We start from the raw sequence: 11,414 nt of genomic DNA, 5'->3' as shown, positions 1-11,414 counted from the left end.
AACCTTGAGGAGGTGAGGTCACGGGGAGGTCACAGCCCTGTGCCCTCGGGCCTAGCCGGGACGGGTGCTAGCCGGAGACACTGGACAGAGAGACCTCTCTTCTGGGAACTAAGCTTGCATAAGTTTTCATTTATTTGTTGACTTAATATCTGTCCTTATTCTAAATTCCACAAGAGCGAGCCCTGTGTCCACGGCATGTAGCAGAGTGTGCTCGGCGGTGCCTGACGCACAGTAGGTGGGTTCTCGGTCCATCTGCTGACAGCTGGAGGCCCCTCGGTGAGGGGTGGGGGTGGCGCAAGGCAAATCCGTGAGCAAACCCTGACAACACAGGGGGGCCCAGAGGGCTGGCTTTACTCCGCCCTGGGAGGGAAGGAGGGGGAGGTCACGAGGGGCTTCCTGGACGAGAGGGCACCCGAGCTGAGTCTCAGGGGAGGACAGAGGGTTTGGGGTCAGAGACTGGCAGGGTGGTTCCTGGAGACAAAGCGACACAGGCAGGGCTTTGGGGACCGACAAGCCGGGGCCTGTGGGGCGACCGCGGGGGTCAGCCTGGCCGGGGCCGGCCTGGGGGGACCCCACCCTCACGAGGGCAGCAGGAAGCACCTGGAGGAGGAGGGACAGTCCGCTCTGTGCTGTTGGGAGAGCTCCCTGGGGCCGCTGTGGGAAGGTGGGCTGGAGAAAGCAGCAGCCGCAGGAGGCTCCTGAAGGTCTCGGGAAAGGAGGAGGAGGAAGCAGAGGGCCGCCCTGTTGAACGGATACTGACCAACCAGCACGAGGAAGGGGAAGGATCGGAGGGCATTTTCCGGTAGGCAGGTTTGTTGGATTTGGTGACGGATGGCCGCCGCCGGGCGTGAGAGGAAGGGCAAGTCCGGGGTAGTGACGACGCTGACAGCGATGAGGACGACGGTGACCAACAGGATGGTTACGGCGAGGTTCGCGGAGCCCTTACGAGGCAGCGCTCACGTGCTCCACGCCCTTGAGCCTCATGAGGATCCGCCGAAGCAGAGACTCTTTCTGTCCTCATCATATGGACCAGAACACGGAGACCCAGAGAAGCTGTGAGGTGGCCCAAGTCGCCCGGCTGGCGTGTGGAACAGCCGAGGACAGTCCGACTTGAAGAGCCACGTTCTTGACCACAGGTGGTGGTGTCCCTGGGGTTCTGGTGTGGGTTGGCCACCGCTCCCTCACCCCGAGGAAACGCAAGGGGGAAGATGATCGGTGGTGTGGAGGGCGACAAATTGGGTTGAGCACCAGCTGAGCTGGAGGGGGGTGCTGTGGATTATTCTGCGACACCCAGCGGGCATCTCCGCTGCCACGAGGGCAACTCCGGAGGTGTAGACTCAGAGGCGTCAGCCGACAGACAGCGGTTGGTAGTCACGAGAGCACGAGTGCGAGGACAGAAAAGGCCAGAGGGGGACGAGGGTACACCACGGAACCAAAGGCGTCCTTTGGATGCGGCCGTCTGGGGGTCACTGGAAGCTTGGTGAGGGCGGGGCCATCGTCAGGGTAAGAAAGAAATGCAGTGATTAGGGGAGAGGCAGATCTATTGTAAGCACCCGGCTGTACAAAGCCAAGGGAGGAGGAAGGGCCACCGGAAGGGGTCAGGGCTCTAGAAAGCTATGTTTTCTTTCTTTCAATTGTTAAGATGAGAGAGATTTTTAAAAAATGTTTATTTTTGGGGCGTCGGGGCGGCTCAGTCGGTTAAGCGTCTGACTTCGGCTCAGGTCGTGATCTCACGGTTCGTGGGTTCGAGCCCCGCGTCGGGCTCTGTGCTGACAGCTCGGAGCCTGGAGCCCGCTTCGGATTCTGTGTCTCCCTCTCTCTCTGCTCCTCCCCCACTCATGCTCTGTCTCTCAAAAATAAATAAACATTAAAAAAATGTTCATTTTTGAGACAGCATAAGCAGGGGCGGTGCAGAGAGAGGGGGACAGAAGATCCAAAGGAGGCTCCACGCTGCTGGCGCAGAGCCCGAGGCGGGGCTCGAACTCACTACCCGGGAGATCATGACCTGAGCAGAAGTCAGACGCTCAACCTCCTGAGTCATCCACGTGCCCCAAGATGAGAGCGATTTGCAAGAGTTCTAGGCTAGCGGGACGGAAGCAGTAGAAAGGATATTTGATAATGGATGGGCAAGGGAAGAGGTGAGGGGGCCCCATCGTTGAGACAGCCGGAGGGCTGAGTGAGGGCATCGGCCTTCCAAACGAACGTGGACGCCACTCTTAAGTCCGGAGAAAAATGCAGGCTTGAATCCACCTTGAACAGGACCCAGGGACTTCAGATAAACACAGGACTTGGCCAAGGGCTCCAGGTACTGTGCTCCGAACCCATGGCCACATTTGCACGGAGGCCACACTTCCCACGGGCCGCTCGCAGCCAGACTGAGGGTAGCAGGGATACGACTCCCAGGGAACCCACTCCTGGGAGAGGGGCGACTGCTCTGATGGCTGACCTGGGTTAGAGACCGCCCCCAGGGGCCTTGCCCCAACCTTCCCCAGACCACACGGCAGTCTGGCAGTCTTGGATTCTTTCACTCAACCTTCCCTCCTTCTCTCCTTCATTAGGAGGTCAGATCTGCATGCTGTCTGCTGGCTCCCCCAGCCTCCCCGGCTCCCTCCCGTTTCCTCTCCGACAGCACGGTCTCTCTTCAAAACACCCTCGCACATTTAGTCCTTTCGGTATCTGCTTTGGGCGCCAGTGGAGAAAACCAGAAAGGCTGTGCTCGGGGAACTCAGAAGCCTCGGCCAGGCCACGTGGGGCTGAGGGTGGCAGCAGAGTCTGGCCAGATGAGACCATGTGAGGACAGGCGAGAAGGCAGACAAGCTGACCAGGGGTCGGTGGGGGGGCGGCGGTGGTGGGGGGCGAGCCCCAGGGGTTCCCACCAGTTCTCTGAGGGCAGGAAGTGAGGTCGGCTACCGTAGCCACGATGAGTCGTGGGGTGGCATCCTGCAAAGTGGAGGTTCAGAAGGGCGACCACGAGGGAAGACAAAGCCCACAGAGGTTGTAATGCAAGGTGAGCGGGAAGGATGGAGAAGTCGCAGGCGTGGGAAGACGTTTCAGGACCCTGCTGGCCTCGAGAGAGTCTCTGGATTTTATACTAGCTGCTACCGGAGGGTTCTGAGCTGGGACCCACACACCCGCTGGTGGCTCCCTCCTCTTGATCCCCCTGAAGCAAGGACGTGGAGCCCTCCCCCGACAGGGGGGTCAGAAGGGAGAGGGGAGCATGCTTTTATCTACTGGAAGGGCAGATAAAAGAGGTGAGGAGGTGAGAAGATTAATTACAAAAACCTGACTCAAAAAAAACACAACAACTCTGCACGTTTAAGAAAGGGAGAAGCTGAAATTCATTCTACTTTGAGCCCTGGCTGTTAAGAATTATTTTTGACAGCCCAGTATTTTTAAGCAATCACTGCATTTAATTTTTGAAAAAATGTTAACGTTTTATTTGAGAGAGAGAGAGAGAGAGCGAGCGCATGAGCAGGGGAGGGGTAGAGAGAGAAGGAGACACAGAATCCGAAGCAGGCTCCAGGCTCCGAGCTGTCAGCACAGAGCCCAACACGGGGCCCGAACTCATGAACTGTGACATCACGACCTGAGCTGAAGTCAGACGCTCAACCGACTGAGCCACCCAAGTGCCCCATTTTTGTATTTTCCTTAATAATAAATTGATACCTGGGCGCCTGGGTGGCTCAGTCAGTTGAGTGTCCTGCTTCGGCTCAGGTCGTGATTTTGCAGTTTGTGAGTTCGAGCCCCACATCGGGATCTCTGCTGTCAGCATGGAGCCCGCTTCGGATCCTCTCTCCCTGTCTCTCTGCCCCTCTCCTGCTCATGCTCTCTCTCTCAAAAATAAACATTAAAAAAAAAAATAAACTGACACCCAGCCCCTCTTCCCCGGGAAGTAACCACTGCTCTTTCTTTGGAACTCATTAATACTTGCAACTCCTGTTTGGATGTGGCTGTAGTTACTGATGCTATCACCTGTCTGCCTGCCAGCCCTGGGTTTTCGGTTCTGTAAAATTCATTGTGTGTGTGCGTGTGTGTGCGCGAATGACCGCAGCACGTGTACAACACGGCGTCCATATGACAAAACCAGTCTTACAAATGTTTGCCTTTTTAAACAAAAACATGTGGCATATATTTTTATTAAATCATAGAAAACTCATTTGTATACAAATTGGTTCCACTTTGGGGAAACTGGAATAATAAACAGCTGGGTAACAAAACGGTGGAAAGATACGTTTCACTTTACGCAGAGACCAAGTGTTGTCATATTTATTTTTTAAAAATGTTGAAACAATCCGTAACAGGTTGTTGGCTTTTTTTTTTTTTCACCCTTGTGCAGGAGGAATAATCTCTCTCTTGTAACCCCCGCTTCTCTCTGAGGATGTTTTTCATTACTTAAATCAACGGTAAGCTTAAAAGACGGTTAACCTGAAGTCTTAACACGAAGTCAATTTCTTTCCCTGCCACGGGCTTGCCGAGTACCGTGAATGTCAAATTTCAAGAGATGGTCTCTTTTCACAGGAACTGATTAAGCTTCCTTTCTACAACAGCACATGTGTACAAGGGTGTGGAACACATTTCAGAATAAGTTAAATATTAAGACGTACAGTATGGCAGTTAACGCCCTATTTTTCTCCTACCGGGTAAATCGGAAAGTTCATCCTAACCTTACACGTTTATAAAAGGGTGAGGACCGAGGGACCCAGTGATACCAAAAATGCACCACAACCATCAGAACCGTATTCTCTAAGCGCTCTGGCCGAGTATTTACAACGGGTCCTGCCACAGTCACGCCTGCACTCCTTCCACGGAGGACCAGAAGGGACCAGACTCCGAGGTTCACCGCAAGACCACGGGCAGCGGCTTTGAGGTTCAGGCCGACATACTCCTTCTGCCCTGGAGCAGGGACCCAGGGGTCACACCGTGACGCGTCTGCACTCACCCCGACTACTCACGTAACAAACACAAGTTAAATATTATCAAAATTACTTTAAATTAAATTGAAGACCGCGATGTTTAAGTGCATGAAATCCACCCCCCCGCCCCCGAGCTTCCTGAACGCACACGACACGGCAAGAACGGACATCCTTGGGAACGACATCCACATTCCTCTGGGTTGAAACCAATCTGCTTCCTCTAAGAACTGGAGGTCCGTGAGACCCCTGAAGGGGGAGGGGAAAGAGAAAAAAAAAAAAAAAAGCAATTCTCCACTCCAAACGGAGGCATAGTCTCAAAAAGTCATTTTCCCCAAACCTGAGTCTGGACGGCAGACTCATTAAAGCAGGAACTGAAATGCGCACTTTGGGACTGGCTCCTCACCCGTGGCGGCAGTCTGCTTCCCCGGGACACTCAGCTGACCCTTAACACTCGTGCAAGGCTGACATCAGGCTGCCCCCAGGTCCTGGGCCCCTGTTGCCAGCCTGCAGACCTGGAGCCCTCCCAGGGAACGTGTAAACAAACGTGGGGAAAACGGTGTTTCTGCCAGTTTTTGCCAGGTCAGGGAAAAGCCTCTTGGGCCACGAGAGAGAACAGGGCCTTAGCGCGGCCCCAGGGCTGACTTCCTCCAAGGCTGGTATTTTGCGCATTCTGCCGCAGCAAGACCGTGAAGTCAGCTCAAAGCCTTTTTGCCTGGCTTGCCCCAAGTGGTGTTAAGCAAAACCGGAGACGTTTCTTTGGACTACCTTATTCCTGAATTCCGATCCGCACACGTGTCCTCGCACACCTGCTCCGCCGTCTTGTTACTGCAGGTGACCCGGGGAGGCGGCCAGGCTCTTGTGCAGGTTGGGATTCTGGCTGTGTCTGTTCCGGCTGCGGACAGATGAGAACATGGTGTTGCAGCCCGGAACTTTGCATTTGTGGAGCTGGCGGAGATGCACAGTTTTGTAGTGAGCCCTGAAGGTCCCTTTGTTACTGTACGTCTTTTGGCAGAGGTGACAAGTTATGGGCAGCCCGGAAGGCAGGCTGGCAAGGCTCTGGTCGGCCTTCTCCATCAGGACACAGATGGGGTACTCATCTTCCCCGGGGACAAGGCTCGGCCCGTTACAGTCCTCATCACTGTCCTCCATGAGCACGGTGCCTTCCTCGCTCGCCCCGTCTGAGTCCCAAGAGGAATGGCTGCTGTTCTCAGACTTCATGCTCGAGGTAGTACTCAGATCCAAGATGGTGCCCTCGCTCGGCGGACCAGAGCTGTAGCTCTCCAGGCCGGCACTGTGGACTTGGGTTATTGGGTAAACCAGACTGCTCATCCGACTCGTTCCCTTGAAGATGACAGATGTCTGGGGGGCCTGCTGGGTGAAAGCCACATCCCGATAGGTCTCCTTGGCCACGTCTTTCAGAAGGTAGGCTGCATGGAAATGGTCTTCGGTGCTCTCCAGTGCTTCTTGGCTCAACACTTTTTGGTGGAGACTTAGGTTTGAACTGTGTCTACAAGAGGGAACATATGGTTAGCAATGGGTCGGGCTGCTGTAAGAAACAGTCAACATTCCAAGTGGAGACACGAGCTGGATACCGCAAAACGCTCGCGGCACGGAAGAAGTGATGATAAGGGGAGAGGGGTGAAATGCAGGTGTAGTGGATGCTGGCCCAGGGCTGTCCACCACCCGTCAGAAGTTAGCATTGAGGAGGAAAGCGGATAGTCTGGAGTCTGGGAATACGCAGTCCTTCTTAACTTCTTAACTTCGTGATGGACACGAACCTTCCTGGACCTCATCTAGAGAGAATGCCTAGACTACTTTGATCAGGTCAAGTCACCTGGGACCCTGCAACCAGGGGACCCCAGAGAAAACTGGTCCCAATAAGGAGTTAAGTGGAGCACTTTATTTCAAAAAAAAAAATTGTTTTTAAGGTTTATTTATTTTTGAGAGACAGAGAGAGACAGAGCACAAGCAGGGGAGGGGCAGAGACACACACACACACACACACACACACACACACACACACACACACACACACACAGAATCCGAAGCGGGCTCCAGGCTCCGAGCTGTCAGCACAGAGCCCGACGTGGGGCTTGAACTCACGGACCGCGAGATCATGACCTGAGCCGAAGTCAGAGGCTCAACCGACTGAACCACCAGGCACCCCACGTGGAGGGCTTTATTTCAAAGAAACCAAGAAATATCTTCTAGAGCTGTACTGTCCGGTACGATAGCTTGCTCATTCGTGACCACGGAGGCCCTGAAACGTGGCTGCGACATACACAGAAATGACAAGATTTCGGATAGACCGAATGAAACAAAATACATTGTTAAGGCTCACGTCACCTGAGCTTTTCATACTTTCTTTCAACATTTATTTATTTTTGGGACAGAGAGAGACAGAGCATGAACGGGGGAGGGGCAGAGAGAGAGGGAGACACAGAATCGGAAACAGGCTCCAGGCTCTGAGCCATCAGCCCAGAGCCTGACGCGGGGCTCGAACTCACGGACTGCGAGATCGTGACCTGGCTGAAGTCGGACGCCCAACCGACTGCGCCACCCAGGCGCCCCTTCATACTTTCTTAACATGCCCACTAGAAAATTTCCAATTTTCTGGGTGGCTTGCATCATGGTCTATGGCATTAACACACCTGTCAAGCGCTCACACAGGTGAGCAAACCTGATTGGCTAGAAATTGTGTGTTCTAGCCAGAGAGAGAGAGAGAGAGAGAGAGAGAGAGAGAGAGAGACGGAGGGAGGGAGACAGGGAGGGAGAGAACGCTAAGTTCGGTTCATATTTGCAACGTTTCACTATAAACCAGACAGGAGTTTTGCAAGTACAGCATTGAACACACTACCAGCCTTCTACCCAATGATTATTCCTGAAGGGCAGACAATGAGTATCCATTATGACACATGCTTACTCATACAATATCATTTAGACATAACTTGTCAATCAATGGTGGCCTCGCTCAGAGATCCCCTGCTCACTTCTGGCTGGCAGAAACAGTCCTGACTGCAGGGGGTACAATCTTACAGGTGACAGGAAAATGGTTCCAAGTGGAAAAGAGCCTCCCCCACCAGGACAGACGAGAACGTGTGCCAGGCCCACGCTGGGAAAAACGCACGGTCCCCTCCACAAATAGCTAGGAATTGAATTTTCTCTTCGAAACCTCCAAAGACGTGGTGGTGGGGGTGGTGGGGAAATGGGTGGAAATTGCATCCTATTTCAAGGAAAGTGTAACATCTGCTCTTCGACTCCTCCCTCGTATCCCTCGCACGTTCTTTTTCTGGACGTCCTCAGCACCGCAGTCTTGGATCGCCTTGCCAACTGCACTGCTGCCCTGTGATTATGCCAGCGTGCTGGGCTGAAGGGGCAGGTAGGTATGCGTCGGCAGAAAACCAGACATTAGATTGACACGTAGGTCCCGGGACGCAAGAGTGGTTAGAAAAAAGTCAGACAGACACGCTCGCTGGAACCTTGCACGGGAAGGTCCCTGCCGTGACGAGGCCAAGCTGTCAGCCTGAGCACCCCCGGGAACACCGAGAGTGAACGTGTGGGATCCTCCAACCTGCTCGTTACGCCTTCCTGGGGTGCCATGTGCCCTTAAACCAGTCACTACCACAAACGCAAAACCCACTGGCCTGTGTGCCAGCTTCCAGCTTCCAGGATTGCTAATGCTGTGCCTGCTGGCCGTGTGTGTGCACGCGCGCGTGCGTGTCTTCCCTGACACTTCCATCCCTATCCTCCTCCCTCGTCCTCCCCGGTTTCTGCCTCCGTAGACTAGTGGTTCTCAAAGTGTGGTCTGGGCACCCCTAGTGGTCGTGAGACCCTTTCAGGGGTACCCTGAAGTCAAAACTCACTTCATAAGGACACGAAGACATGATCTGTGATGACATGATTTGTCTTTTTCACTGTCGTTCCTTCCCGAGCGTACTGTGGTTTTCCGGAGGCTACGTGACATGTGGTCTTGGAACAGGTTGAACGCAGAAGCTGATGTAAGAAGGCAGCTATTTTCTGCTAAGCCAGACGTTACAGAGATTTGCAGAAACGTAAAAACAAAACCAGTCTTCTCATTGAGCTTTTGTTTTGGAAAATGGGCTTATTTTTCATTAAATGCTATGTATATTACTTTAAGGGATGAGATATTGATTTTTTTTTCAGTTTTAATCTCTAATGCAGTAAACACTGATACTTATAAACCCAACTAGACCACCCAACCGAGGGCTCTTGAGGGCCCTCAGGTTTTAAGAATTTGTGAAGGGGTTCTGAGACCAAACTGACTGAGAGCTGCTGCTTTAGTCATGCCCCTTCTTCCAGGAAGCTTTCCCTAACTTCTCAGAGTCCCGTAGGTACCTCCACTATGTGCCCACAGCAGCCTGTATCTCTCACATGATAGCGGGCACCACATTCAGCTGAAATTGCCTATTTACTGGTCTGTCTCCTCCGCGGGCCTTTGTGAGCAGTGACTGTGTCCACAGCACCTGACAGAAGGTTCTTGAATATATATATATATATATATATATACATACACACATATGTATACATATATATACATACATACATATATATACATACATACATATGTATACATATATATGTATATATATGTATATACATACACACACACACACACACACACACACATATTTGGCTAAAGAAGCATCTAGGGTGCTATTACAGTCCCTTTCTGAGGGACCCTAGTGACTGCTGCTGGCAGTGGCTCTAAGAAGGGAAGAAAATTATCCTGACAACAGAGTTCTCATCTCTGACCCTCAGAAGAGGGGGGTGGCCCCAGGCCTGCCCACAAAGCTCCTTTTAAAATGGTGCCACTTTGGGGGCTCCCGGGTGGCTCAGTCAGTTAAACGTCCAGCTCTTGATTTTGGCTCGGGTCATGATCCCACGGTGTGTGAGATCGAGCCCGCATCAGTCTCTGCACTGACAGTGTGGAGCCCGCTTGGGACTCTCTCTCTCTCTCTCTCTCTCTCTCTCTCTCTCTCTCTCTCTCCCTGTCTGACCCTCCCCTCCGCTCACTCTCTCACTCTCTCTCAAAATAAATAAATAAACATTAAAAAAATAAGAGAAGATGTGCCATTTTAATCAGATTCTAGGCAAAATGCCTTCCTAGTTCTAGACCACTAACATCAGGAGTTGAAATTTAGAATTCAAGATGCGTTCCTGTGGTGGGGGAGGGGGCCTTCTAATTTGGTGGGCGCTGTGGGCCAGAACGCTGTCGTAAATATCAAGCATAATCTGCCTGATAGAGCTATCTCTTCTTCAACAGAACAGCCTTGTCATGAACAAAGCCTCCTGTTGGAGGATTACGGAAAAGGGCACGTTCTCCAATCAGGGGATCCTGGTGGTTTGGTTCAACGTGCCAGCGAGAGAAAACGGCAATTTTAACTCCTACCACCCTTGCTCTCTTCCCCTCGCTCCAGGTGAGTATGTTCTCACGAGCCCGCTCCAGGAACGTGTGGGCAGTTCCTGTACCTTCCCCCTCTTCGGGAAATCAGGTGTTACGCTTTGGACGAAGGTAGCTAGCGGGGATGCTGAATTGCTTCAAGTCAGGCTTGTCTGAGCAAATGCAACATGGTTAATATTCTGCGAACCCTCTAGCATTTATCATATGGCATTTCATCAGAGAGCTAGTCTTTTCCTTAAAGCCTCCCGGGGTCACCTCCTGGTTACGCACAAGCTTCCCTTCACAGGCTGGGGAGGAAGGTGGCCCGAGGGGTGGTTATGGGACTCAAGTTCCCGAAGAAAAGCAAACACAAGGCAGCAATGCCCGTGCTGTGTCCCGGAGTGATGAGAGGCGCTCTGTACCTGGGCACTTTGCAAACTTGACGCTGTGTTGTGCCTCACAACACCCAGTACCCAGTGACTCTCACTTTTCAACCAACATCACAAACCCCGAAGGAACCTGCTAAGTGTCTTTGTTCTTTGATATCTTAATGATTAAAAAATCTTCAGGGTGCCTGGTGGCTCAGTCTGGTGAAGCGTCAGACTCTTGATTTTGGCTCAGGTCATGATCTCACGGTTCACGACTTCGATCGAGCCCCGTGTCGCTTGGGGTTCTCTCTCTCCCTCTCTGTCTGCCCCTTCCCCACCGCTGCGTGCCCTCCCTCTCTCAAAATGAAAAAACTGAAAAAAATAATTTAAAAACCTTCAATCAAGCAGCTATTCTTTTTTTTGAACGTAGCTGGTTAAATAGACATAAAAGAAAATATTTCACCCGGTGGGCTTCATATCATAAAATGAAAAGCAGACAAGTTTGGGGGAAGTTACGCTGAGGATTGTAACGCCCCTCCCCACCACTGCCTCATGTGAGACCAGCTCACGATTCCTTACCCCCAACCATTTGGGCCAGATGTGTTTCTGAATTCAGAGTTGCTTAGACTTTAGAAAGGCAGAATCATTGCATACACTGTAATATTGTGTTCATGTCCCCATAATGAATCCATTAGTATTTCTGCATGGAATATATAATAAGAAAATCCACGT

The 11,414-nt window shown here is 52.2% G+C and overlaps 1 protein-coding gene and 1 long non-coding RNA gene across 9 annotated transcripts in view; one reads left to right on the top strand and one right to left on the bottom strand.

Moving 5' to 3' along the window:
• Positions 1 to 4,098: 4,098 nt before the first annotated feature.
• Positions 4,099 to 11,414, bottom strand: part of BNC1 (basonuclin 1) — a 73,618-nt gene continuing 66,302 nt past the window's right edge. For all 8 annotated transcript variants that reach the window (XM_053888623.1, XM_053888622.1, XM_053888624.1 and 5 more), the window contains one exon: positions 4,099 to 6,420. In XM_053888623.1, the coding sequence (XP_053744598.1) occupies positions 5,736 to 6,420 (685 nt within the window). In that variant the 3' untranslated portion in view covers positions 4,099 to 5,735. The remainder of the gene's footprint in view (positions 6,421 to 11,414) is intronic.
• Positions 4,334 to 10,902, top strand: LOC128772695 (uncharacterized). Its single transcript, XR_008416854.1, has 2 exons — positions 4,334 to 4,403; positions 10,198 to 10,902. It is a non-coding gene; the product is annotated as an uncharacterized LOC128772695 (long non-coding RNA).

This window comes from Panthera pardus, unplaced genomic scaffold, assembly GCF_024362965.1.
Source record: "Panthera pardus isolate Hobbes unplaced genomic scaffold, ASM2436296v1 HiC_scaffold_23, whole genome shotgun sequence".
Taxonomy (NCBI): domain Eukaryota; kingdom Metazoa; phylum Chordata; class Mammalia; order Carnivora; family Felidae; genus Panthera; species Panthera pardus.
The sequence above is the reverse complement of the archived record's forward strand: the minus strand, read 5'-3'. Positions and strand labels throughout refer to the sequence as shown.